The sequence below is a fragment of the Mauremys reevesii genome, linkage group 2, assembly GCF_016161935.1.
Source record: "Mauremys reevesii isolate NIE-2019 linkage group 2, ASM1616193v1, whole genome shotgun sequence".
NCBI classification, from domain to species: Eukaryota; Metazoa; Chordata; order Testudines; family Geoemydidae; genus Mauremys; species Mauremys reevesii.
The window spans coordinates 209,690,805-209,716,226 of NC_052624.1; the positions used below are offsets into that span (position 1 = coordinate 209,690,805).

Here is a 25,422-nt window from a genome sequence, read left to right on the forward strand (position 1 = left end):
AAAGGGGACATATCTGTATAGCTTGTTCCTCTTCCCATATGGAAATAACTACACTGATATACATACTTCTACACTGCTATAATTGCCACCACATTGGAGGGGAGGGAGCCGGGAGGTCATACCACTGTAACTATACTGGTATAAAACTTTCTAGTGTAGACAAAGCCTTAGAATCTTAGAGAGACTCCCACCTTGAGAAATGAGCTTGAGACTTCAAACATCTAGGTTATAAAAATATTCTGTGCAAAATATACATACATGCAGATCAATATTCACACACACAAAACCCCTTCCATTTCAGTAATGTTCGATTCTGCCAGAACTCCATACAAGCTAGGGAAGGTTTAGGTCACACTTACAACAATAACATAGGCAGTGTGTCTGGGTAATGAGATCCAGTTTCCACAAAGATTTCTGCATTCTCACATGCCTTTGTTTCTGAAGTCAGTTAATCATTAATATGGATTAACTCCTGTGCCCTATGGACACTTTACTAGGGTATTAATAACATGCAAGGATATACAGATATGCAGTGAGATTTTTAAAAGTCTCTAAATTTTTAAAGACTGTGCATAATGATAAAAGTCAAAGGCCCTATGGAATATTAAATGCATACAATTCTGGTATTGCTGACAAAAATCAGCATATTCTTCTTACATGAAGTTTCTTGATATTTTAGGCCATGCATATAATATAGTAGATCCACAGAAACGTGTAAATGAATGGAAATATAATAAAGCAGTGTGGTAGGGTGACAGCCCATCCCAAATTGGGTGGACGGTCCCCAAATGCAGAGTTCAGCCCAGAACCAGGGCTTGAATGACTCCAAGACAGCATTTGTCCAAGATTTCCTGCAGCCCCACTCTGCACTCCTGCCTGAGCCTCAGGGTAGGGTTGCCAACTTTTTAATCCCACAAAACTGAACACCCTAGTCCTGCCCCTTCCCCTGAGGCCATGCCCCCTTCCCTGCCCCTTCCTCGAGGCCCTTCCCCCCCACTCACTACCTTTCCCCCCTCCTTTGGTGGCTCACTCTCCTGCACCCTCACTCACTTTCACTGGGCTGGGGCAGGGCGCTGGGGTGCGGGAGGAGGGTGAGGGCTCTAACTGCGGGTGCAGGCTTGGGGGCAGGGCACCAGGCTGGGGCAGGGGGTTGGGAGGGGGTGAGGGGTGCAGGAGGAGGCTGAGAGTTGAGGCGGGGGTTGGGGTGCAGGGGGTGAGGGCTCCATCTGGGGGTGCAGGCTCTGGAGTGGGGCCAGGGATGAGGGGTTGGGGGGGGCTCAGGGCTGAAGGTTACCTCCGGTGGCTCCCGGTCAGCAGCACAGCAGGGGGACTAAGGCAGGCTTCATGCCTGTCCTGGCACCGCAGAGCACCCCAGAAGCAGCCAACAGGTGGCTCTGCATACTGCTCTCACCTGCCGGCACCGCCCCCACAGCTCCCATTGGCTGCGGTTCCGGCCAGTGGGAGTGCAGAGCTAGGGCTCAGGGCGGGGGCAGTGCCCAGAGCCCTCTGGGGCCCCCCACCCACCTTAGCACTGCCAACCAGACTTTTAATGACCATCAGCAGTGCTGACCAGAGCCACCTGGGTCCCTTTTCAACTGGGTGTTCTGGTCAAAAACGGGACACCTGGTCATCTTAGCTCAGCAGCAGCCCCAGCCTCTTGCCAGTGTGTGTGTGGGGTGGGGGTTGGGGGAAGATGACGGGAGGGAGGGGCCGAGGTAAGCCTTAGCTCCCTTTTGCACCAAGGCCCCACCCCCTGCTCCGCCTCTCCCCCAAGGCCCCAGCCAGGCCAGAACTAGAAGCCATAGTCAGGCAGTAGTAAGAGCCACCCAGGGAGACTGGGCCAAGCCCCAGACTCTACAGCTGCCCATGGCAGTGCACCCCAGGGGGTGGGGACACAGGCTGGTGGCTGCTCTTGGGCCCCCTGGCCCCCCACCTGGGGCAGGTACAGAGTCCAGAGCACTCACAGTGGCCCAGGTTCCCAATGGGGCTCTTACCACTGCTTGGCTCCAGCTTCCCGCCTAGCCAGGGCTTTGGAGGAAGAGAAGGAGCAAGGGAGGGGCTCCTGCATGTGTCTCACTTTTGCCTTTTGAAAAGATGGTCACCCTAAGCGTGGACTGTGATTAAGGTGAGACTTGGGGCTGGATTCTGCTCTTATTGATGTCAATGAGTGTGAGAGAAGCTGAATGACAGCATGTTGAATTAGATTCTATCCCCACCTCTGCCACAAAATACTTGCACAATGCTGAACAAGTCACTTAAACCAAAACATTTTACAGGTGGCCGTTAACTGTATGTTAATTGTGCAGCTGTCCCACTGTGGATAAATAGCTCTAGATTAATTGGAGCAGGGGGACTGGAGCCTAAGTCTAGGTGAGCACTAACCACTAGGCTATAGAATCACTGTTACTTGCTCTCTGGCCCAATAGCTCTTTAATTTTTTATCCAACATGAAACAGCTTCAACAGTAGAGACTAAGGCAATCCCACATCAGAATATGCTGTGTCCCAGTGGCTAGTGCACTTACCTGAGAGATGGCAGATCCCTCCACCTGAACAGATGAGTTCCCTAACCACTAGACTAAAAGACATGAGGGAGGTCATCCTCATCACCACCAGCCCCCTCTTTTGTGAGAGCTTGCATATGGGGGCCCAATCCAATAAGTGGGCTCCAATCTTCCCAGTTCATGCATCATACTGAGGCTTAAGAGTCTGGACACCTAGAGGGAGGCAGCAGCAGACATAACCAGAGGCAGAAACATAGGCACCTAGGGAATTTTACTGCAAAAATTTAGGTGCTGAGAGAGTTTAGGTGCCTACCAGGTTCAGCAGCAGCTGAGTAGGGGTTTTGTGATTTCCAATAGTGCCTGACTCTGTGATTTAGGCACTTAAGTACCTTTGGGAATCTAGCCCTAGATCTGCAACAACATATCCCACAAGACACAATGCTGGAACAATTTGTATAGTGAGGGTGCTGAGAGCCATTGAACCAGACTGTAAACCCTGTATATGAGGGAAACCACTTAAAGCCAGGGGGTGCAGTAGCACCTCCCACACCCCTAGTTCCTACACCTATGACAAGGCAGATTCCAGACAATATTCACAAGGACTCTCAAGCCCCAGGCAAATCCTCGGACAACTGTTAGATTTTGCCTTTGTGACTGTTAAGTAACATGCATCCATGAGGCCTATCTGGACAGGCACTGGTGCAAGGCTCACTGAGAATAGTGCACCAGTCCCCCTAGCCAAGTCTCTGTCCCTTGTGAGGTTGTCGTCTCTCTTATGATTGGTGAAACCAAAACGTGCTTGCAAAGACACCTCCTTCATTTCAGCTCCATCATTTGTTGTACCCATGATGGATGCTTCAAAACTTCAAGGGAGCTCAGATGGCTCAACTCACAATTCAAAGCCTCTGAACATGGGTGGAGACCAATCTCCATATAAATACTCTAATTCAAGGCAATCTAGCCTGCAAGGCACTCCTACCTCATCTGAAGTACAGTTCTGTTCAGATTTTAAGTGGACAATACAATTGTCCTCTAATATTATTTCAGCTAACAGACATGCTGAGCAGTTCAGCCATTCCAAAGCTTTATAGCCTCTCAGCATAGGTATGTCTATCACTACATTACACCTGCAGCAGCTCTCCATTTTCCAGGGAAAGAATGTCTTTGCAGAAAGCACATCACCTAGCATGAGTGGTCTCTCCAAATCACTAGCTACCATTCTGTTCCTGAGGTGGGGAACCCCTCTGGTGGGCCTCTTTGGCATGGAACACAAAACTAAACACAACCTAATCTGATCCAAAGGCAAGAGTCATCCGGGACATCCAACAGATTCATTCCTCTTGGACAATAGCCAGATGTTTCTATGTGTCTTCCTGCCAACTCCTCTCACCATCAGGATACTGAGGAAGATCAGACAGGATGACCAACATGGTGGAAGGACGTAGGTAGGTTATGCATGCAATCCCAGGAACTGCTATCCGAGTCCTGATGTTTTGCGCACAACACCTACAGTATGGATTCATGCAAGCAGTAAAAAAGTTACTGTGATAATAGTTATTTTCTATTATAGGTTACTGATACTACATGGGTGAGTGTGTCAATACCATCCATCTGTTGTAACTGAGTAGATATTGGGGCAGGGTTGTTGAAAGGGACTCATTTATGTTTGTTTCTATCTTAATCTGCAGGAACTGCAGGGTCAGTCTAGTAACGAGTTCATATTTGTCTTTTTAACATACTCTATATACGTATAAAAAAATCAGTAAACTTCACGGGGGGGGGGAGGGGGGGTCTTCCATGCTAAAATGGAGAGACTGTTCCCATTTTCTTTTTTAGGCAGTTTAGTGGATAGAGCTCTGGTCTGGGAATCAGGAGACCTAGGTTGTCTTCCTGGCTCTGCCACTGACTTGCTTGGTGACCAAGGACAAGTCACTTCACTGTGCCTCAGCTTGTGCCTGTTTTTCTGTAAAATGAGGATAATGACAGATACCTCTCCTTTGCAAAGTGCTTTGAGATCTGCTGATGAGAAGTGACATCTAACAGCAAGGTTGTATTATTATTTTGTTCTTACTGTGTCCTGATGCCATGATGCCCAAACAATGTATGGTTCTACCTGGATAACATTGGTAAAAGTGGTGTCCACATAGATTATTGCGAGAGTTCAGACAGGAGGACATGCACAACTCAGTCCTAGTTCCTGCTGCTATTGAAGTCCATGGCAAAATTTGCATGGCATTCAGTGGAGCAGGACTGGGTCCTACAGTTTTGTCTTGTTGCCCCTTTGGCCTGAGCAGGTAGCCAATATTCAGGGTCTTGCAGGATTGTTTCTGTTGGGGGGGGGAGGGGGAGGAAAGGATGATGTGAGACAAGTGTATTAACAATAACTTTCATCATAGCCTGTAAAGGTGCACATGGGAAAAGTTCCTCCAGTCATGCACTACACTCTCCCTTATATTTCATGGGCTTCTCTGCAGGGCACAGCATGTTGGCATGGTCATTGATTAGTAATTTAGTGTTCAATAGTCTTGGTCCATTAGAATTTTAAATGCTGCAGCAGAGCAGCTGCACCAATATAGCGCTTATTGAAGTCGCTATCTATGCCAACCAGAGAGCTTCTCCTGTTGGCGTAGGTATTCCACCTCCCCGAGAGGTGGTAGCTTTGTTGATGTCAGAAGTCCTCCCGTCGACATAGCGCTGTCTATATCAGGGGCTAGGTTGGTATACCTGCATTGCTCAGGGATTTTCCACACCCTTGAGCAACGTAGTTATACTGACATAAGTCTGTAGTGTAGTCCAAGCCACCAAAATACTTTGAAATTGAACAGAGGGAAGTATAGATCAGTGCACAATCTGAAAAGACCAAAAGGTAGCACAGTGTCCCCCTGAATAGTTAAAGAACTACAAAATCTAAACAGGGAATATAATGTTAGAAAAAAATAATTTTGTTAATAGGAGCATAAACTTTAATTATAGGGGACCTAGTGGTCCCCTATAATATTACCCACTAGAATTAGAGGGGGGTTCTAGGAATTATCTCCTCTTCAGTTGTATGTGTGATTTGATATGCATTAGTGTTAGTCAGGTTTTGATTTTAACATGTGAAATAAAACCCACATGCTGTATGTGGAAGCACAGTTCAATCTAATGTCTCACCATTGTGATTTGTGTTGTTGCAAGCTTCCTCATTTTAGTTTTTCCTTCTCTAAATAATTTCCCCCCTACAATTTCCATTGGTGAGCTTTGGACCTTGAAATTCTGATTCTGTAGCCTGCAATAAGATCAGTATTTTGAACTCTGATTATTCACAAGCAACCTGTAATCCTCACATCCCACAAACATCATATTTGCTGCAAGATTAAAGGAGCTCATTCTGTGCTTTAATCATATCCTATTCCTTCCCATGAACTAGCATTTCTCCTAATTCATGCTTCCTCTCAAATTCTTTCTTGGCCAGAACATTAAAGATTTCATGTTAACAAATATTTTAATGTAAAAATGTGCTAGCAGCAGAATAAGCCTTCCAGTAGAAATGTGACTACTGTGGGAGCAAGGATTTAAAAAAAAAAAAAGCCATTGGAATAGGAAAAGTAGCCTCTGAATTGGAAAGTCTCCATAGGGGGACAATGTGTAGGGCTCAATCCTGTTCGCTTTGAAATCCATGGCATCTTTGCCATTGGCAAGTAGGAGGTAAGATCAAGCTCATAACAATGAACTGGAAATCTGCAGGGAGGTTATCCTTTACCAGATGGATTTCTGACTTCATTATTGCACTGACATGGAACATAAAATACATATCATGAGAACAAACTAGGTTTTCACAAACAGCACATGAACTTTACTTCAAAGTCATAAAATGTATACAAGCTCTCCTCCCTGGTTACTAGAATCTTACACCCTGGAATTATTTTGACAATATTTGCAAGTTTATTCAACAAATCTAATATAGTTGCATTGGTTTATAGCTCCATGTTTTGTTGTTTTAGAGATCAGTAAACAATTAAAAATAAGTCACATTTAAAAATCAACTAACTTTCTGATTGTTTTACCACCACCAATTAGTGGTTCCCAGGCTTCTTTTTGTGTGAAATCTCCTAGATCATTAGGATGGCTTTGGGTAAGGGCAACCCCCCTTCCCCCCACACTCACCTCCACTCACACCATATCCTGATGCAGTTGTGGTCATCTCTCCTTTTTTGGTTCATTTTCTCACTTCCACTTGTTCTCTATTTCCTGATCTTTTCTATGCATTTTTCCTTCCCCACTTTCTCTCATTCTTATGTTTGACAACTTTTATAGTCTTCTCTCTCTCCCATTAGCACCAATCCCTTCCTCTGTTCATCAGAAGGCTACACACTGCTTCTTCTAGTGTATGGAGTCTGATGGCACAATGAATTAGATGCTGGGTAAGTGATGTAGCCACTTACATGGCAGCATCATGCGGAGACATCAAGCACATCCATCCACCAAGATGCTAAAGAGGGCAGTCCATAACCAAATGGCACGCTGTTTGTTCTTGAGCTCCAAGGGGCAGGAAAGAGAGCTTAAGCAGTCCCAACAGTAAAGATGTAAGTTAAACTGCCTGCGACAACGTATCCAGTTGTAACGAAGAAGGATCTTTTGGTTCATGTGGCTGTTCTAAGGGGTTCTAAGAGCTAATTCAGAGAGACTAGGGGACACAAGTCTAAGTAGTCCAACTACTAAGAAATGAGTTATTGATCTAACCACAGGTTGCTGCTGATCCTTGGAAAGGTTGTGTATGATGTACTGTCTGAGAGGCTCAATTATTTCAGAAAAGGGGCATCTTGACTTTAGCTGGTGTTTTTGGTGGGGTTTTAAGATGCAATCATGAAGTAAGCCATCTTGATAGCTGACTGTGCAATAATGCAGCCAGAGTCCTGACTTCATGCCTAATAGCTTGGGGAGCAATGCCACTCAGCCTTCTGGTCCTGGCATGCTGCTGAAGATGGGTGGTATCCATTGAACTGAGTGAATTATAGTAAGCTCTTGTCCTGAGTGGCATCTGTGTCCAGGAGATCCACAGGTAAGTTATGAAGTGGGTAAGATATATATTTACTTGTATCAGTTTTCAATTTGCTGACATTCCATTGTACTAAATGTCCTCTTTGTGAGAATGTCAACTGTTTCTTTAAATCTATAACAGAAAGTCAGATTTGGGGGTGGGGGGGTGCGTGTGAAGGGGTGAGTTCTGGACCGAAGCTTTTCAGAAAAGCAGAGTACTTTTGGGATAATACTAGTTTCCATATTTTAATAAAGTTCATGGTCAGAAGAAAGCTACTCTTTAGAAAGCTTGCCCATTGTTACCCCACCCCTGTTGTGGTGTTCTAGGAAAGATAAAATGAAGTGCACCTCAACACCATTCTTTATTTTGTACATATTTGTGTGTTCCCCCCCTTACAGTCTCCTCCTCGCTAACCTTAACAGCCCCAATATTTAGACTTCCATCTGAGTATTCCTGTGCTTCTAATTTTTTGGGTGGTGCCTCTTAGGTGCAGCACAGAACTCGCAGTCCAGAGGGAGAGCCCTGTGAGAAAAGTGCCAGTGCACTTTTGGTACTTCTGGCACAGAAGTACTGGCATGCCCCCAAAAGTGCTACAACCATTTGAGCCCTGGCTTTAAGCTACCTTTGTACCCTCCCAATCCTAGGCTGCTCCAGGGACTGGAGAGGCTCCCAGCATCACTTAGACAACTCTGGGGCCTAAGTCACAGCAGCCACCCCAGGCTGCCCTGGGAGATGCAGTGCTATTCAGAATCTCCACAGCCCTGCCAGCAGCACTCCCCGTCCCACCTGCAGCCAGGTGCTGGCAGGTCCCCTACACCAGAGCTTGCAAGAGGTGCTTGGAAGGCAGCCTAACAGTTGTCTACCTGCACCTAAGAAATCCTCCCCCAGCTGGAACCTTGGCTTTGAGAGCCTCTTTATGCCCATCTTCCCTCTGCTCCGCAACCCCTCCCCACCCATGGCACTCCAGCCCCTTAACCTGGCTCAATGGGGCTGGAGCAGGTATAAGGATCTCACTCCAGGTGAGAGCATATAGTTGAACTAAATTGAACTATTTTCTATCCCATTCTTTATATGCCTTCATGTTTTGTTTGCTTCCCCCCACCCCAAGGAGAGGTTTTAATTGATTTGTTTACAATGATGCCCAGGTCTTTCCCTCATTCAGTACAGTTTTTTTAGAACCCAGTAACATGTAGGAATAGTTCAAATTATTTCTACTTGTCTGTATTACATTGCATTTATAGACACTGAATTCCACTGTGCTCCTTCACCAAGCTTTGTTAGGTTCCTTTGAAATTATCCAGTTTTCTCTGGTCTTGACTAAATAATGATGTATTATTTGCAAATTTGTCACCTCACCATTCAGATATTTAATAAATGTATTAAAAATTAGTCCTAGAATACACTTTTTTGGATGTCCATCTAAAAGATTTATAACTCCATAATTATTTTCAACCAATTTTCCTAGTCAAAAAGATTAGCACCTTTGTAAAAGACAACATTTGTCCTCCTCCCATTCTCTGATACAGCAAGATAATGGATTTTAATGAAAGAGAGAGAGAGAGCACAAACAATTTTGTTAGCAACTACCAGCCACTTCATTCCTAAATTTCTTCAGACTCTTTGGTGAATGTTACTGGCGCTGGATGTCTTGGTACTTTATCATTGTGATCCTCCACTTCCTCTTCCAACACCTCAATCTTAGACAGGGCCCCATTTTTATTATCTGAATAGAGCTGGTATGGGGTGGGTATCTTCCCAGCATCCTCCCTGCTTAAGACCAAAGCAAAGAAATAATTTAGCCTCTGCAATGTCCTTGTCAACTTTAATTGCACCCTTCAGTCTCATCTAGTCTAGCAGACCCACCAATTCTCTTGAAAAATATATATATATTTTAAAAACTTATTTTATGTATTTGGCTATTTGCTCTTGAAAATTTCCGCCTATATTTCCTACTTCCAATTTTACATTTTTCCTGCCTTAGTTTATGTTCCTTTCTGTGCCAAGGCTAAATTTCCATTTCCTGAAGGTCACTTGTTTGGTTCATCACACTGTTTGTTTGGTCTTGCCTTTCTGCTTCCTTTTTGGTTTCAGGGTATGCATACCTTCTGTGACACAATTATGGTATGCTTAAGTAGTTCCATGCTGAAGCTAAGGGTTTTAATTTATTAAAAAAAAAAAAAAAAAAGCTAGTTTCCTCCTCTTGCCAAAACCATCTCTTTCCTCCAAACCCAGGGCATATATTGGTTTATATTTTTACTTCAATACAGTGCAGGTGTTAGTTGTCATGCTTCTCTTCCTGCCCCAAAAGGCTTTCACTGGGTCCTACTTTGTCTATTTGGCTTTTTTCTTTTCTTTAATACTAGCCCAGACACAAGACTCTGAAGTTTCAGTTGTTTGTCACAGTTGCATTTCACACAGACAGCAAATGCAACCTTAAGCAAAGGTCTTTGCAGGGCATTTAGGGGGAAAATGACAAGTTATTTGGTGCTGAAACATGCTTCACAAAGGTCAAGGACACTAGCAGGATTCTAGAAAAGAGCTGGATGTGTTATCAAGCTGACATGCTCCAGGGAGAAAGTGGAAAATAAGAGAGAAAAGTCTTGGTTTAAAACCTAAAAACACCACATGCTTTGTTTTATCATCTCACAGCTATTTTAGGACAAACTACTTTAATCAGTTTAAAAACCAGGTGCACAGCATTTAAACCTGGAGAGAGAAAACAAGTATTGAGAGAAAAATGCCAAAAGCTTGAGAGAAAGGGGTTGAGAAGGATGGGAGGATCTTTTCCTGTTCCCATTGAGGCCAATGAGAGCAGAGGGACCTGAAGTGGAAAGAGAGAATAAAGACTAGGATCTGAACACGAGCAAGGTGTTTCGATTTGGAGGCTGAGGACTGACAGCTTTACTAAGTGAGAGACTGAAGGATTGAGGCTCTAGAGCTACAACCTACCAGATCACTATGCATGTACACTCACTGACTTCACTGGGGCTCTGCAAGGGTACAGGGTTTGCCTGCTTGTGGCCTTCAGAAGTCAGTGGAGGATGAGGGGCCATCTGCTCTGATACAGCTGTAGGCTTGGGATCAGAGTTGGAGGAGAGAGGAAGAAACAAAGCCACTTTTTTGTACTATATCCTGTGTGGTCCAACAGCATGCATAAGGAAGGAAACGTTACATTCAAATTAGCTGTTTTACTGGGAATCCATGACAGGGAAACATCACAGATCATTTAAAATTACTCTGTGCCCTAAAATGTATATATACACATTTCTGAATATACCCAGCAACTGACCCTTGGGAGCCTGTGTAAAAGAGCTTCAAACTATCTTAACTATACAAAAAGAAATAAAAACACGCCTGCTAGGGCTGAAAAATCACTTTGGCAATAGATGACTTTTAACTTTATGTCAGAAAATGTTTGGAAGGCATAATTTTAAAGTGTTAGGGAAATGTGTGTGATAACTGCTTGGGTGAAAGAGCAAATATAGTCCATGGTTAGATTTACATAATAGTCACAGCAAGTAGTGAGAGGCTGGCAGAGCCAGCTGCCCATCAAGTGGGGGCAAAGGGAAGCATAGATCTAAGCTTTGAAAATCTGATAGAGTCCATTGATTTTCACAGGAAATGTTACACACGCACGCACACATACACACACACCAAGCAGCTTCATCTGTAGTGGAGGTGGGAGGATAAGAAAAAAAGAAAAACACACCACACCACTGGCTTCCACTGCTAAACAGTGCAGTCCAACCTCCTCTTCTTTTAGAGTTGCAGAGAAGAAACCAGCCTTGGGGCCAGTTCTGATACCCTTAATCATAGAAGTAGTCCTACTGACTTCATCAGGTTCATGTGAAAAATCTTGCAGGATTGGGCCCCTCCTTAGCATGCACAGAACAAAGACCAAACAAACCAGTACGTGTGGGGGGTGGAGGGGTGAGATATAACCCAACTAAACAGGATCTGAAAGCAGTGCCACTTGGAATTTTTTTGTGAGTGCTACAGGAGAAGAGAGGTGCCAAGGAAGAAGGGAAAGGAGAGAATAGGCAAATATAGAGTAGGTGAGAAATACAAAATTTTGGTCATACTTGAGCTATTCAAGTCTCACATTAAAAATGAGGTTGTGAACCCCTTTTGTTGTGCCTAGCATCCAACTAGTTTGGTCATCTCTAATAGTGCTTTTGAAGAGCTTGATGTTAATTAGTCAGTCTATTTAAACTAGGGACAAGCCAGCAGTCCTTATGGCCTTATCCTGCAACCTACTAAGCAGGAATGGGAGTGGAGGGTACTTAGCACCTTACAGGATTGGGCCCTGTGCTACTGTATAGGGGATCAAACTACTCCATATTTCACTCCTAGCAGGACTTAAATGGGGGCTGTCTTAGGACACATTAAAATAACAACAGGTTTCAGAGTAGCAGCCGTGTTAGTCTGTATCTGCAAAAAGAACAGGAGTACTTGTGGCACCTTAGAGACTAACAAATTTATTTTAGCGTGAGCTACAGCTCATTTCTAAGTCTACTTGTTCTGTCCAGTTTGTAATTCAGATTTTCCATTTGATGTTCACCATAAACACCAAAGAGAAAATGACCCAACTGAACGTATTTGGAACCTAATGTTGCATTAGTGTAACCAATACAAAACATTCCTATGACATACTATCAAAGAGTTAAAAATTGCACACCTCAACAGCCAAACACACAACTGCATCTTGGAAAAACAAATTAAATTACTATATTTCATATGCTGCACTTCTATAGCCCCTTCCACCCACCCAATGATCAAACAGCACTTTACATTAATTAAGCCTCAACACCCATATGTATAAATTATTATCCCCTTGTACAAATGGGGAAACAGAGGTACACAGCAGTTAAGCAATAAGCCCATGGTCACATAGCAGGAGATCTGGGAATAGAACTTTTGGCTCCCAGTGATGTGCTTTAGCCACAAAACTATCCTTAAGTCTCCTTCCCAGTGATGGCTTTTGAACTAGCTTTAAAAAAGATCCAATGAGAGGAGGAGTGATAGATAACTAGATTAGATAGCTAGAGGCAATAAAAGTGATTAGAAATGTGTAGGGGGGTTTCTAAACAGAGAAAGATTAAGACTAGAACTATTTTATTGGGAAAGAAGAGTAAGAGAGGACAAAATTGAGGTACAGAAAATAATAAATGGTCTGAACAAGGAGAAACCAGATGCCTTTAATAATAGGAGGAGTAGAGGGCACCTGATCAAATTTAAAAAAAAGCATTAGCATTTAAATGAGTAAGAGGTTTAGTTTATCTATACATAAACTGTGCATTTACATCTGTAGTATATTATTGAGGCAAATAGCTTATTAAGATTTTAAAATAGTGTAAGGTTCATATGAATCTGCAGTTACACTAGCTGGAATAATAAAATAAATGAATTACCACCTAACTCTTACAGAACACTTTTTATCCATAGAGCTCCAAGTGCTTTACATTTTACTGATGGGAAAACTGGGGCACAGGGGGAAAGTAACTTGTCCAAGGTCACGAGCAGAACCAGGAATAGAATCCAGGTATCCTGAGTCCCAGTCCAGTGGGAGAGCTAGGGGATTACACAGCCCTTTCCCTCAGCTTTTCACAAGATCCCCTCTATACCTTCTTCCACATGGCCCCCTATATTTGGTACAACATCCCTGACATCATCCACAAGACCCGACAAGGTCTAGCCAGTCTCATATTTCAGACCATACTGATCACAACTCGGATCAGGAAGAAGTTTCCCTCATTACTATCTTGGCTCATGACACTATAGTGCAAAAGAGCTACTATGGTAGTGTAGAGAAAGCCACATTGGAACCTTCTCTCACAAGTAGCACAAGAATCCTTCTCAAATGGAATAAATGCCTCTCTGTGAGCAAGTTATAACTATGTTTCAACTCAAATGGAAGCTCTTCCTTAAACCACTCTGGTCATCTGGAATGTTGGGGTAGGCAGCATATAGTTCTATACACATTTAAGAGCAAGAGCTAAATTAATATAGAGAATTTTAGCCCAGGGATAAATCACATACATACCAAACTCCACTTTGCACTATGGAGAAACCCTCTCTAAACCTGGAGTCTTCTCCTATAGCTACCAGCTCTTGCTTGAAGGCATCCAGCCCTATTTCTGAATGCCTAATTGGATGATGAGCCTCACCTGCTCTGAGTACTCCAGGTTCAACAGATAACTCAGGCCCAGATCCACAAAGGGATTTAGGTACTACTGCTATACACAAAACATCCACTCAGCTACTACCTAACCCTGTAGTCACCTATTCACTAGGTGCATTTCCCTTGTAAAAGTTCCCTAGGCATCTATGTTTCTGCCAGTGACCATGCATACTGCTGCCTCAGGTAAGCATCTGAGCCCCTATTTCACACCCAAGCCCCAGCTCAATCTTTAAACCAGGTGAAGATAGGCACTGCCCTGCCTATCTCACCTGCAGGTGTGCTCAGAGCTTACCTAACTCCACCCAAAACAGGGGAGGAGGCTCAGGAACTCATCTGGGATGTGGGAGATCCCAATTCAGTGCTTAATTTGTAATGAAAGAGGTGCAGAGGCTCAAGAAATTTTTTTACATTCAGAACTGATGCAGCAAGTCTAGAGGTGCTCAGCCCCGGCACAAATTAAGCACTGTCACAATTCACTACTCCCTTCTGCCTGTTCAAATCCCTTCTCAGCGGGCAGAGAGGGAAACTGAAACTGGGTCTCCCATATCCTGGATGAGTACGTTAAAACCACTGAGCTAAAGATAAGAGAGCACCCTCTCCAACCCTAGCTGTGTGTGGAGGTAGGCATGCACATAAGCTGCTTTTGCAAGAATGGCTGAGGCACCTGACTCAAGGAGAGCATTGCCAGTTGTGGACAGTAAGCAGAGATAAGTGTTTCTTTTCAGCCTGGACTTAAGTACTTAGCTTGGTGACAGGGGTGGGACTTATGACTCATCCCTCTCATTGGTATCTCCCATCAGCTGTCTTAAGCAGCTCCATGCCTCTTGTGCTGGCTTTTGTGGATGCCACTCTCAGGCACCTGTCTCTCCCTATGCATAGTATAGGGAGCTGAGGTGCCTAACACAGGGTTTGTGGATTCTAGTGATTTTCAAGGCACCTATAAGTTAGGCATTGCAACACCTAAGTCCCTTTTGACATTTGGGTCTCAGCTGTTTTCTCTCACGTCCACAGAACTGAAAGCACTGCTCTCACACACACACACATTGCTTCTTTTCAGTCCACACGAAACAGAGCCACTAAACTCATTTTCCTTGCTTGCCAATTTGATCGGGTAACTTCCATCTTGGAACCTCTCAGCTGGCTCCCCATCTGCCATTGCATATTAAAGTTTTAACCACCAAGAAGGCTCTACGTAACTGTCCCCATCCTGATCCTGCTCCCTTGTCAAGCTTCAGGTTGCTCCTGTCTCCTCTGCCCTGCCAATGTTCATAGCTTTGTTTACCCCTTTCTCAGCTTTCCCATGCTTCTCTATGCCTTCTTCCACGTGGCCTCCTATGTTTGGTACAACTTTTCTGACATCATCCAGATTTAAATCCCTCTTAAAAACCCTCTGTGCCATGCTGCTCATAGTGAATCAAGCTGCCATATATAAATTAGGCTTTGTCTGCCTTTTATTGTTCCCCTTCCCTTTTCCTCTTGCCTCTGGTAAATTGTCTGTCTTCTTGTTAGTCCAAGAGGTCCTTTGAACAGGGACCATCTGTCTTCACTGTTTGGAAAGAGCCTGGTATACAGTGGGCACATAGTGAGTTAAAGTATGTTTTGAGGCATTCAAGCTTGGTCACTGATAGAGGCAAAATGTCAGATTAGAGATGGATCATTGATCTATTCTGGTAGGACAATTTACATAAACCTCTAGTTCAATTCACATGGAGAAATAAAGCTGCTCTGACTCTACAATATTGCTTTACCCTAATTTTGAGCTCCTCTAGTAAGCCCTAAAAGTCTTGGCCTCTGAGGATTATCAATATTTTCAATGTCTGCTACTCCTCCCTTCTCTCCCCTCCCTGCCTCTGGCAACACTGGTTCCTGAGCAGCAGCGGTTATTATTATTAATTATTTGTTGAGTGCCAGCAGTATGCTCTGCTTCATGCACAACAATGAGAAGGCTTGGGCCCTTCCTCAAAAGAGTTTATAATCTAGTTTTACAAATAAACCAGTTCTCACAGAGAGCATACCAGGTGATCAGTAGATCAAAGGGAAGTTCCAGCTGCTGAAGGTTTGGGAGGCTGGGGCAAGAGATTTTTTGTTTATATTTCTTGATTAAATCTTTATTCATTTTTTACAGAGTAAGATGGAAATGAAAAGAATACAGACAAATAAACCAAAGAAACATCAAATAACATAACTAAGTAATCAACAGTAATGTTATATTGCAAGAAGGAAGACAGAAAGAGAAAAGTCTAGAAGAAAATAAAGATCCTATCAATGGGGCAGATTGCAAACCTCTTGCATTGGTGAGCACACGTTCACCAAAGCAGTCCTCTTTATTTTAGTGGTAGTGCTGATCAGTATGTTTTTTTTGTTGTTGTTGTTTGTTTTTTTTACAGTGAAAAATGTAGACAAATGTTCCTGTTTTCATCAAATTCTCTTTGAAATTGTTTGGGTTGGTGCCTAAATGAAATTTAAAACCAAAGAATTTTGGGGGGTTATGAAAAATTGTGGTTTTCAGTTTGATGAAAACCCAAAACGTTTATTTGAAAAATGGACATTTTTCATGAAAATTTGTTTTGTTAAAGATGGTATTTTACTTTCACAGAATGGTTTGATAGATAACTTTGACCAGTTCTATTGAGTGAGACTGCTCAGGTGAGTAACTTCTCACCAATATAAGGGGTTCACCATGTGGCCCTGTATATTTATTTTGTGTAACACTTCTTTGTTGAGTAGCCTAGGTTTTACAGACTTGCACGAAGAAGAATATTTTAAGGCTGTAAACATCCCACAATGAGCTCACAATGCCACATCTTTTGGATTTCATGACAGAAGGCATTCTTTGAAACTTTATAAATAATGTTATTGATAGGAAGGAATTAGCTGTGGGACTTATACAGTGTTACTTCACCGTGTCTCTCCATTTCTACATCACTTAAAACTGACTTAACTGACAGAAAACAGTTTGGCCCAGATCTTTGGAGGTATTAGGCACTTCACTCCCATTGATATTAATGAGTTAAACATCCAAATACCTTTGATAATATGGGATTACTTTTGTCAGTAATAACTCCCCAATTTTCAAATAGGTTATCTAGGACAGAGCAACCTAACAACTGTTGGAGAACTCAACTGATACCTTGAGGTCCTGATCCAAAGTCTACTGAAATCCATATTCTCAAAGGTTTGAGACTCAGACTGAAAGAGCCACTTGATTGTCACAATTCTGGATATAAGCGAGAATCCCCTTCCCCATCACATGGAGGTGATTATGCATTGCAGTTTTAATTTAGTTTTTAAAGGCCCCTATCCAGAAGGTGTATTAATTCCCATTCAAGTTTGTTCAGTATAGTGGGGAGGAAAGACCAAGAGGCATAGAAGAATGTCAGCATTTAGAGAGTTTTCTCCTTCATAATAGATTTGAACTGCACACGCATCACCTATCTACATAGCTGCATTTCCAATAATGTGCTAACCATCTCTAGCTCCTAACTTTTGCTGTAAACTGGAGTATCCATATGAACAGTATTCAGAAAAAGGATATTAGGTGAGCTATTTATTCTGCATTGGCTCACAGCAACTGAACAGGCATCAAAAGCAAATTTGGGTCAATCTGATATGTAGTGTTAATTGATTTTTTGAATCAAAAGCATGATTAAAATTAATACTACAAAACCTAAACATGTTAGTATTGTATTAGCATACATCATATATGCAAAACTGGCTTATGACATTCATAAACTTGCCTTTTAATTTTAAGGTATCAGTTTAAAAAAGGAACCAGTTACAGCTTTTTCTCTCTCTATATATATAAATATACACACAATCATATCACCATAGAAGTAGAGCAATGAATATTACTTATAAATTGCACAAACAGCAAAGCAGATAAAATTAAAATAAAATGAAGATGTGCATTTTATCTGTTTTTCTTCCAAACTGCAAAAGTGAGATTATATTCTACAGAAAGTAGGACAATATATATTTTAATATAGTAAGGCACATTAATTCTTGGTGCAACAGCACAGAAGTCAATGGAATTATCTCAGAGCTTAGTTTTACCCAATTGTAAAGATAACAAAATAAAATGCAGACCAACAGAAAAGATTTATTAAATTAAGAATTGTGTTTTTTGAAAACACTTCCCTTCCTCCTTAAATTTGTTTCCTGGAAGGAGCTCCAACTTGGCTATACTGCAACTGTACATCAGGGATCCAAAATAAGGCATCTTTGCAAATAGTCACTTCTGATTGGCATCTGGGAGCAGAGCAGTTGCACACATTGCAAGTGAGGCAGTGTTGTTTACTGGATTGAGCATGAAACTGGGACCTAGGACTTCGTTCGTTTTAAAAACTAGCTCTGCCACTGTATGCAGTGTTGTTGTAGCAGTCAGTCTCAGAATATTAAGAAATACCACATGGGTGAGGCAATATCTTTTATGAATTTATTGAACCAACTTCTGTTAGTGACACAAGCTTTCAAGCTCTACAGAGCTCTCCCTCAGAGTGGTTACAGGCAAGCCACATACTTTCCATGGGCCTGATTCTGTTCTTTCTTACAACAATTTTATAAGTATCCATTGACTTCAGATAAATTACTCTTGATTTACATGGCATAAAGCCTTCTGTATATGTTTTCTGACCTTACAAAAGTGTTAATCACTGCTTAATTATCAATCCCTTGAAGATGTAAAATGCTACATAAGTGCTAAGTATGATTATTAAGGAAGTTTTAGATTAACTGATTGTTAGGTTTGTGAAATTAGAAACTTTCCAATATATTTTGGTGATGTCATGTTGTATCTACTAATATATAATAGTGACAAAAAATTAACAGTGAAGACATTAGTCAAAACCCAAATGCATGTATTTTGCAGTATCATGACATTTTTTAAAGCAGTAAGGATGGAAAATGGACAAAAACATCACTCCTGTCCATTCTAGCTCATTTGAAATGCTGTCTGAGAGTGTGAGTGGTAGCTATGATATTCTTGTAATTGTGAAATATTCTGATTTTAAATCATGCGCCCAGATGTGTTATGATCGGTGGGTATTTCCCTTCACATTACATTTTCTGCATACATAAACTCATCCTAATCCTATCAATGAGAATGTGTATGTGGGTCATTTGCATGTTGCATTTCCTTTGTGAATGAAATGAGCAGGCATTTTTGTACCCAATAAAGTCATTTAATTTTTCATTTTTGCATGAGTAAGATTTTTAATGAATGGAAGTCTTGACCTTGCAAAATAATTTGTTCCCCATTTCCTCCACCCTAAAACACAAGGTTTCATCCAGTGAAACCTAAGTGTTACTTCTGAGAAACCAACAACAAAAGCAACACTAGACCTGAGCAATTAGTTCATTTTAAAAACAAACAAAACATCCCAATTTTTTAATCATGCTGATACAAAAAACTGGAACAGAAAATAAAAAAAAGGCTTGATAGCAAAAGTAGTCCTAAAGTTTCAAATGTTTATAGTAGAACACAGTAATTTGTCTTTTCAAAAAGTACTTACAAAAATCCACTAAGAACCACTACTAAACTTTTACTTCTAATTTGGCCCTGTTCAAAACTGAATGTCAAATCAGAGGGGATTGAGCACTGAGTGGGCATCTGAATCTGATTAAATCGAGGTAACTCTGCTGGAGTCAATGGTTACACCATCTTAAACTGGGAAAAGATTAGAATCTGTCCCACTAATCCCAGCTCTATCGTAAGGGGCCTCTGGCAAATCACTGAACTAATTTGTATCTCAGTTTCTTCACCTGTAAAATGGTGATAATTCTTGCTTACATTACATGTAGGTTGTGAGATTTAGTTAATGTTTGTAAGGTTTCTGAGTATGTAGACTGATAAAGGTACTGTTATTTTCATCACCTAACCTTACTTAATACTCAGCTCTTTACTCGCTTTAATATTTCAATATTTTTCCCTTATTAACCATGAACCAAAACCTGGGATCCTTATTTATTTGTAGACTTCAGTGGGAGTTTTACCTGAGTAAAGATTAAGCAACACTAAGAAATTTAGGATTTGGGACTGACATTTCTTGGAACAAAGATATTTAATTCATAGATATCAAATCACTTTTCCCTTCTCTTAAAATCAATGCCTAACACGGGTTCTCAAACTGGGGCTCATGACTCCTCAGGGGGTTGCAAGATTATTACATGGGGGGTTGCAAGCTAGCTGCCTCCACCCACAAACCCAACTTCACCTCCAGCATTTATAATAGTGTTAAATATTAAAAAGTGTTTTAAATTGGGGCGGGGGGTGTCGCACTCATAGGTTTGCTGTGTGAAAGGGATCACCAATACAAAAGTTTGAGAACCACTGGCCTAGAATTAGTTCCAGTCTAATCAGCGTTAGAGCTTATTTGTACATTATCTCACTCATAAGTGCCCAAATGACAAAAAAGTAGTTGACTGGAGTCATTGCTTCATTATTGTAATAAAAATACACTAAGTTGATATTGCAGACGCAGTTGATGTTATTCAAACACAGAGACTTAAAAGAACTGTAAACACGCTAACAATCTTACAGCTATAAGAGGGACCTCTAGTGTGTGCTAGAACATTTCCCTGTTATGCTTCAGGCATAATTAATACACCAAAATCACTGCAGTCATTTTGAATATGTGGTATTAAATTTCACTAAGTGTCTCTCTGAGTGAACTAGTTAAAAATGTCCTTAAGTATGTGGTTTAACCTAATTAATATAAATTGAAGATTCATTTTTATGAATCACAAACTTTCCTACATTTGGAAAACTTCTACGCTGTTTGATCACCTTCATTGATATCACACTGTGCAATTACCAAAAATCCAGCAGTGTTATCACTATAATAACTGCTAATCATTTACATTCAAATAGCAGTTGGAGTTGGGATCAAGATAGTTTTAGCCAGCATGCAATTCTAGTGAATTAATAGCACCATCTTACATCATAACAAAATATAAACAGATTTCCCTTCAACTATGAATCAAGAATAGCATATATAAAATATTAACTTAGAAATGGCTGAAATAGCTTTGCAACTTATTTAATAAAAAGGGATAGATAAAATGTTTAGTTTTAAACTATATACTCTAATAGCAGTTTACTAGTGAAAGGGGACTATTTAAAGAAAACTCATTTGTCTTTTCACACATTCAGAGATGTTTTGGGTATATTTGGATTTTTTTCCCCCTTTTCCTCTTTTGCTTAAAAACATGAGGTCTCTTCAAAAGTCTACTGCTGAGAAGGTAAAAGCATTTTGCTCGTTTTTAATTTGCTAAAACAATCCAAGCATGCTTGGTACCCAGAGGGTATTCTCAAATAAACTTGTATCTAGCTGCCAGCTTAGTTGATTGAAAACAGAAGGGGAACATTTCTTAAAGAACGAGTATGTTAAACCATCCCCTCTCTACCGCGAAGGGGGAGGGAAGCCCACACACTCACAAGATTTATTTGAATGTGGCTACTTTGCAGTATCCAGCAGACTAAGCGCGCTGCGAAGGCAGCAGGATTTTACACCCCCGAGACAAGCCAGGGCGCCAAAGCCCCAAGGATACCGGCCAGTTCCTGGGCGCTGCTGCCCCCCAACCTCTGCAAGCAGCAGCAGCAGCCCCCCACTGCAATTCGCGGTAACTCCGCAGGTTGCCTCCGCCCCAGCCGCTCGGGGCTGTCGGAAGCGGCTTTGGCAGGACAATGGCTACGTGCTCGGCAGGCGCCCCGCGCCCAGACACAGGGGCCCGGGGCACGTGCCGCAGAGCGGCATCAGCTGCTCGGCGAGAGGAGCTCAGCCTTGCCCTGGCCCCGCGGCAGCGCCGCGCGGGGCTTTCCGGGCACCAGCAGGTTTCTCCCCGCAGGCAAAGCACCGCGCGCCGCTGCCCCCGGGGCACCCCCCACAGTGGCGGCGAGGGAGCGCAGGCCCGCGAGGGGCCCGGCCCGGCGGGAAGGGAGCGAGCCCGGCCCCGACCATTGCCTGCCCCCTCCCCCGCTCCCTGCAGCCCCGCGCCGCCCAGGGGGACAAGGGGGCCCGGGCCGCGTGTGCAGGGAGCGGCGGGGGGTCCCCGCGCGGGCAGGGGAAGCGAGCTGCTGCACCGCCCGCACAATGGCGCCGCGCCCGCCAGCCGCGGAACAATGCGAGCCCGGCCGGGCCCGCCTGGCCCCCGGCCGCGCTGCGGGGAGCCGCTTGCCCCCCCCCCCGGACACACACGCACCCCGGGAGCCGGTTCGGCAGTGCGCAAGGGAGAGCAAACGGCTGCAGGAAGCCGGGGCGAGCTCGCAGGCAGGGCTGGGCGGGGGACGCAGAGGGAAAACCCCGCCGCACCTCCCTCCCCCGCCGCCCAGTCCGTTCCTGCACGCTCACAGCGGAGCCCGCATCCCCCTGGCCCAGCGAACTAGAGGTGGGAGATTTGCCAGCCCCGTGTCTCTCTCTCTCCCTCTCTGTGGCTATAGGAGGGTGCAGCGCTCTCCCATTGCCTGGCACATGCGTAAAAGCGAGTTGCGCCCAGAGTCCCAGCCATACCCTCCTTAGCAAATAATAACAATCCCAAACAGTCAGATCTTACCTGAAACATTGAAGCCACAAAGTCTCTCTCTCGCTCTTCTCTCCCCAAGTCCTTTCCCCCTTTTTCCTCCCCACTTCCGATATTTCTCTCTCCCAGCAGCGATCTGCTCTCCTCGCTACACCAGAGAGAAATGCAATAGCTTGGCTAAGGTAGACAGAACAAAATACAGAGAATAGTTGCTCCAGGGCTTTAAAACCCCTCAAGGCAAGGATCAGGATACAATTAGCTCATGTCTCTACCTCTAGTCTAAATCAATCTCCACAATAAAAGTTAAATTAAATTAACTGATCACACAGGCATAACATTGATCTCCTTCAAAACGTGCATATATATAGATAGATAGATATATCATGTAATTTTTTTTCAGGTTTTTTTGTGTGTGGAAAAAAGAGACTCATTCCAGCCTCCAACTTGCGTTTTACTCTCCTCTTGCACAGAAAAGCTGATTTTAATCGTTGTGATTAGTTTTGATGTAACGTTTCCGCGGGCGATTTCTGCAAATGGATGGAGTGTTTCTTTGCCAGAAGAGGGAAAAGCAGCAGATGATGATAATTATAAGGATTGTTGGTTGTTTCTTTTATTATTATTATTATTATTTGTATTTAGATTTGCCTCTTCACTTTCCCAAGCTGACCTGACATTGCCGTTGCACTAAGGTCGTACAACTTGTTGACTAGGATCACCTCCCGGTTTGATCAAGGGATATGTGATAATTTGGCAATGGAGCAACACATTTTCTGTTCCCGTGGCTATATAACTTCCCAAATGACGTGTATAAAAATAAGCACATGGAGTCTGCTTTGCCCCAATCAAGTCTGAATCAATGCCTGGGGGTAATACACAAACTCATTTCAAATGCTCAACCATGCAGAATTGCAAAAAGATTGAAGGAGTTTCACTGCATTTTTTTAAACAGCGAAATTAAAATAAAACAAAATCCATGTAAGCAAATCCAGGAATTTACCATTTAGATTCATATGACACTGCTCACAAACGCTGCTAACTTTCTTTCTCCAATTAGCCATTTAAAATGGAACCCTAAACATTTCCTTTACTTGTCTAGTGAGTTTGCCACCCCTCTTTCTCTGAAGAAAGCTAAACTAGGATGACTGAAATAATGTTAACATCCATTACTTGATGGGGGTTAGTATATTGCTCCCTTCTTAACCTAGACACCCCACTATTTTATACACAGTAGCTTTGAACAAAGCCATATGTAGTCATATTAATTCCTTTTTAGTTACAATGGGCTATTTTGTCAGAAACCCATTGGTCACCTCCCATTAGTGTCACATCCTTGCAGTATACTTTTTGAAACGGTATGTTTCTGAGCACTTCACAGTCCATTAATTCAAAGACTTTGCTGACATTTCTTATGAAAAAGACCAGGCTGTAAAGCCAAAGATGCTCAATAAACTCTTGTATGGAACCAGACATGTCCAGCAAATGCCTGCAATTGGCTTTTGATTTTTTTATGCTTTAAAGTGTAAATAAAATAAAAGCCATCCCTTTTTCCTTAAGGCAATTGCTGCAACACACAAAAATAAGGAACGACAAATTCGCTTCCTAAACACTTTCAACAAAATCAATACATTTTTTGGAATGGTAGTGGATAACAACTTGGCAAGATTTCCCACAAAGAACCAGACCATTTTCCAAATACTTTGTCATTACAATATTTAAGACACACATGCCTACAGACTAACTAATTGGGCGTCATTGACTACAATCAAAGAGAAAAAACTTTGTTGAGGTGACCAGGCATCCTAACTATCCTAAGAAATGCTCAGTACCGTGAAATTCCTGGCTAGTTCAGTTACATTTTCAAATTAAACCTTCCACTACCTTCCTAATTATTAATACTATTAAAGAAAAACTCCATTCTACAATACCCTTTCCCATATGGGTTTGTGAAATCTGGGTATTGTAAATTCTAGTGATGTTATATATTGTCAGGTTTCAGCTTTGGTAGTTTAGTCATTTTCAAGAAATCAAAGATTGGTTTATATTCTGAAAGAATCTTCTGTCTCTGTCAATAAAATATAATAAACTAAATTTTAAAGTCTGCCATTCACCAAATGGCATGTTAAAAGGAAACTGTGCAATTCTGACCTTTTTTCTGTTACTTTGTGTCTTTTTGCAGATTCTTTATGGTTCTTTATGTGTATCTATTTTAAATGCTTCAGTGCTCTCATTCTAATAAATAAATAAAGCAATGCCAGCAGCCTGGCACTCATTATCAACGTGCATAATGGAGGGGAAATAATTCAGTAAAGAAACAAATTTAAATCTTAAACTTGCAAATGGTTATAAACAAAGGTAAGGAAAAACAATATTCTTTAAAAGGTATGAAAAACTTTATCAAATGATGTCAGTGTTTGATAAGAAAAATACATTTTCTTAAGAAGCAAGAGCAATATAGTTATTGCATCCAGAAGGCTCATTTGGTAACACTTTCAGCTCTGAGTCAGAAAATCATAGGTCTCACATCAGGACTTGAATTCATACCCAAAGTTGACACTCCAGTGCAGTACCAGTGATGGTGGTGTTTCTTTCTAGAAATGTCATCCTTTCAGTCAGATGAGGGGCCAGCTTTTTGGCTGTAAATTGTAAGTTTTGGGGCGCAGGGACTGTCATTTCCTGTATGCCAGTGCAACCTAGCATTTTTGGTTCAAACTTGGTTCTCACCTCTAGGTGCTACCACAAATGTTAAATAAATAGAATCTACATAGCCCAGGTGAAAGAGGAGACTATTCTGAGTCACATCAGAGAAGGATTTAACCTGACATATGAAAATGAGGTCCCTAAGGTCTCTAAATGGTTGTTCAGATTAAAGTTAAAAATTCCATAGTGCTTTGCTTTCCAAAAAAAGAACAGAAGAAAAATCCCCAGTGTTCCGGTTATGGTACTCCTCCCTCTGGTCACAGCTTCTAAAGTCCATGGCTCTGTGAAACTATTGCTAAGAACACAGGGCCAAAATGATTGATCCCTGGTGTGATTTTGTTGGAGATCTAGGCCTATATTACTGAAATCAGTAGAATCCCATGAGGGATGAATTGGACCCATAACAGTTGCCACATGTATCTATACAAATTATTGTGTTGCCACAGTTTAACTTTATTAACTGCTTGGGGATATTTTGCATACAGAGGGCAGCATGTGAAACCA

The 25,422-nt window shown here is 42.3% G+C and overlaps 1 protein-coding gene across 3 annotated transcripts in view; it reads right to left on the reverse strand.

The window, feature by feature from the left end:
* KCTD1 (potassium channel tetramerization domain containing 1) overlaps nucleotides 1-22,381 on the reverse strand; it is a 139,576-nt gene extending 117,195 nt beyond the window's left edge. Inside the window, exon 1 of one of the 3 annotated variants that reach the window (XM_039525471.1) lies at nucleotides 22,255-22,381. In XM_039525471.1, the coding sequence (XP_039381405.1) occupies nucleotides 22,255-22,263 (9 nt within the window). In that variant the 5' untranslated portion in view covers nucleotides 22,264-22,381. Of the gene's footprint in view, nucleotides 1-13,566; nucleotides 13,664-22,254 lie in introns of those variants that run through there. The other 2 variants (XM_039525472.1, XM_039525468.1) reach the window with 2 other exon arrangements.
* Between the last annotated feature and the right edge of the window lie 3,041 nt (nucleotides 22,382-25,422).